A 2,367-nucleotide genomic window follows, 5' to 3' on the forward strand; every position below is an offset into this window, starting at 1 on the left:
AAGTATTATTCTGTGTGTTGTGCCAATGTCCGCTAGTTTATCAAATATATGCTCTATTCAAGGTTCACTCTCAATAAATAGGTTTCATCCAACTTGTGGGTGAAGTATTGTTCTCTGTGTTGTTCCAATTTCAGTCAGTTTATCAAATGTTCTATTCAAGATTTGCCAGCCAGTTACAGTTGGTAGACCACTCACTCAAACAACAATATGTGTTTTTCAATGCTTTTTTATTAAACATGAGGCATTCATAAACATACAAAAGAATACAAAACTCCAAAGACTTGTGTCAATGAAAACAAAAAGAACATTAAATAAGTACAAAGCCTTGTAAGATAGAACTGTAACAAACCCCAAACCCCCAAAATAAAAGTCAATTGATAAAAAGAAAAACAGTCAAATAAGTGCTAAATATGCTCCAAAGTAACAGTTTCTAGAAAATGAGCCTCCATCAATTAATCAGTTTTGAATTTTTGAGCCAATTATGTTTTTGGCCATCTGAAGATGGCAATTTTAAACACGAGATCAAAATTGTTGTCACGATATGCAGAATGAGAAATGTGAGTGGCTTGTCTTCTGATGGCTGTCAGGTTGATATTTTGACTAACAGCCTGTGCAGGCAGCAAAGGCACAGATCTCACAGATGTCCATAGGCACAGCAGCTGGAAGAAAGAAGAGAAAGGTACAGTGTTAAAACATGTTCCATAATCACTCAATCAATCAAACTACAACTGCATATTGTAGAGACCAACTAGATGTACATAAGAGAGACATGTTCTATATACAATTCCGATCAATGACTCCATCAGCAAATGATTATGGTCTTATCACAATCTGGTCCGATCCACCAAGTTGGACTGTAGTGGATATTATGCTATAGAGTGGTCTTTTCTTACCTAGTCTTGAGAGGGACATACTTGCCCCTCTCTTCATGCAAAGGGGCATGAACTCCTGTGGCAGGGAAGGGTTAGCACAGACAGAAGCAAAGCTGCTGCTGGTGAGACGAGGATTCTGCATCCTGTTTACATTGCTGCCCTCTGCTGTCAGTTCTTGGAGCTTCTTCACTGATTCCAGTGAGAAATAAAAGTCTCCCTCCTACAGAGAAGAGATGAGAGGACATAGACACAGTTTAGACAAAGCACCATATCTGTGGGTCATATTGGGGTCTCAGCCAATCATTGCAATGCTTTACACATGCTGAATGTGAGGAGGATGCCCATAGACTTGTAATGCTGGCTTGCACCAAGTATATGCCTTGTTGCTAAAAAGAAAATGCTACACAGAATTTTGTTTGTTACAGCTACATACCGAGGGTTAACAAAACATTATTTCATTAGATTACCATTGACCATTTTGACATATCTGCAGTCAATAGTCATCATATTATAGTACATTATAGTAAGGTAAACCTTGCTTTAAGAGGAGCCCTTACCTGTACTTTGACAGTTTGGGCTTCAGACACCAGACAGAGAGCCAGGACCATGAGAGCAATGGAGAGAATGGTCTTCATCTTGTCTTTTGAGAGGTTTGCTTTGAGCCTTTAGTCTTGCTGTTGTTGGTGTGTTTGGAAGATTGCTCACCTCAGTTTCTGCTCTCTGTTCATCTCCCTCCTTCCTTTTAAAGGGTTGACTCTCAACTCAGTTCAGACATGCAGGCCTAGGATTGGCCGATCTGCAAACGGGAGAAACGTATTTCTCACGGGTTAATGAGTGGTGATGGTGGATTTTACAATGTCATAAAGGTGGATTCATAAATCCTCTCTGACCTCATCCCAAGTCTGATGTTTTTATGGACACACTTGATGGTATGTCTTCTACAGTCGGTCACACACCTCCACTTACCACGTTGGTTAACAAGGAATCCCTGTTTACTGTCACACAAACTATCTTTATGTAAACTATCCACAGTCCAGGGTTTTTATTTACTGTTGCTATTTCATACATTGTAGAATAATAGTGAAGACATCAAAACTATGAAATAACACACATTAAATCATAGTTACAATAAAAGTGTGAAACAAATATATTTGAGATTCTTCAAAGTAGCCACCATTTGCATTGATGACAACTTTCCACACGCTTGGCATTCTCTCAACCAGCATCATGAGGTAGTCACCTGGAATGCATTTCAATTAACAGGTGTGCCTTGTTAACAGTTCATTTGTGCAATTTCTCTCCTTCTTAATGCGTTTGCGCCAATCAGTTATGTTGTGACAAGGTGGGTGGTATACAGAAGACAGCCCTATTTGGTAAAATACCAAGCATATTATGGTAAGAACAGCTCAAATAAGCAAAGAGAAATGAAAGTCCATCATTACTTTAAGACATGGTCAGTCAATCTGGGAAATTTCAAGAACTTTGAAAGCGCTAT

The 2,367-nt window shown here is 39.0% G+C and overlaps 1 protein-coding gene across 1 annotated transcript; it reads right to left on the reverse strand.

Annotated features, from left to right (window-relative positions):
* Positions 1-210: 210 nt before the first annotated feature.
* Positions 211-1,613, reverse strand: si:ch211-220m17.5 (guanylin family protein). The gene is made up of 3 exons (XM_035779375.2): positions 1,430-1,613; positions 894-1,092; positions 211-659 (listed from the first exon to the last, which is right to left on the reverse strand). The coding sequence occupies exons 1-3, from the start codon at positions 1,505-1,507 to the stop codon at positions 601-603; spliced, it is 336 nt and encodes a 111-aa protein (XP_035635268.1). The 5' UTR covers positions 1,508-1,613; the 3' UTR covers positions 211-600.
* Between the last annotated feature and the right edge of the window lie 754 nt (positions 1,614-2,367).

Source organism: Oncorhynchus keta, chromosome 10, assembly GCF_023373465.1.
Source record: "Oncorhynchus keta strain PuntledgeMale-10-30-2019 chromosome 10, Oket_V2, whole genome shotgun sequence".
Lineage (NCBI taxonomy): Eukaryota > Metazoa > Chordata > Actinopteri > Salmoniformes > Salmonidae > Oncorhynchus > Oncorhynchus keta.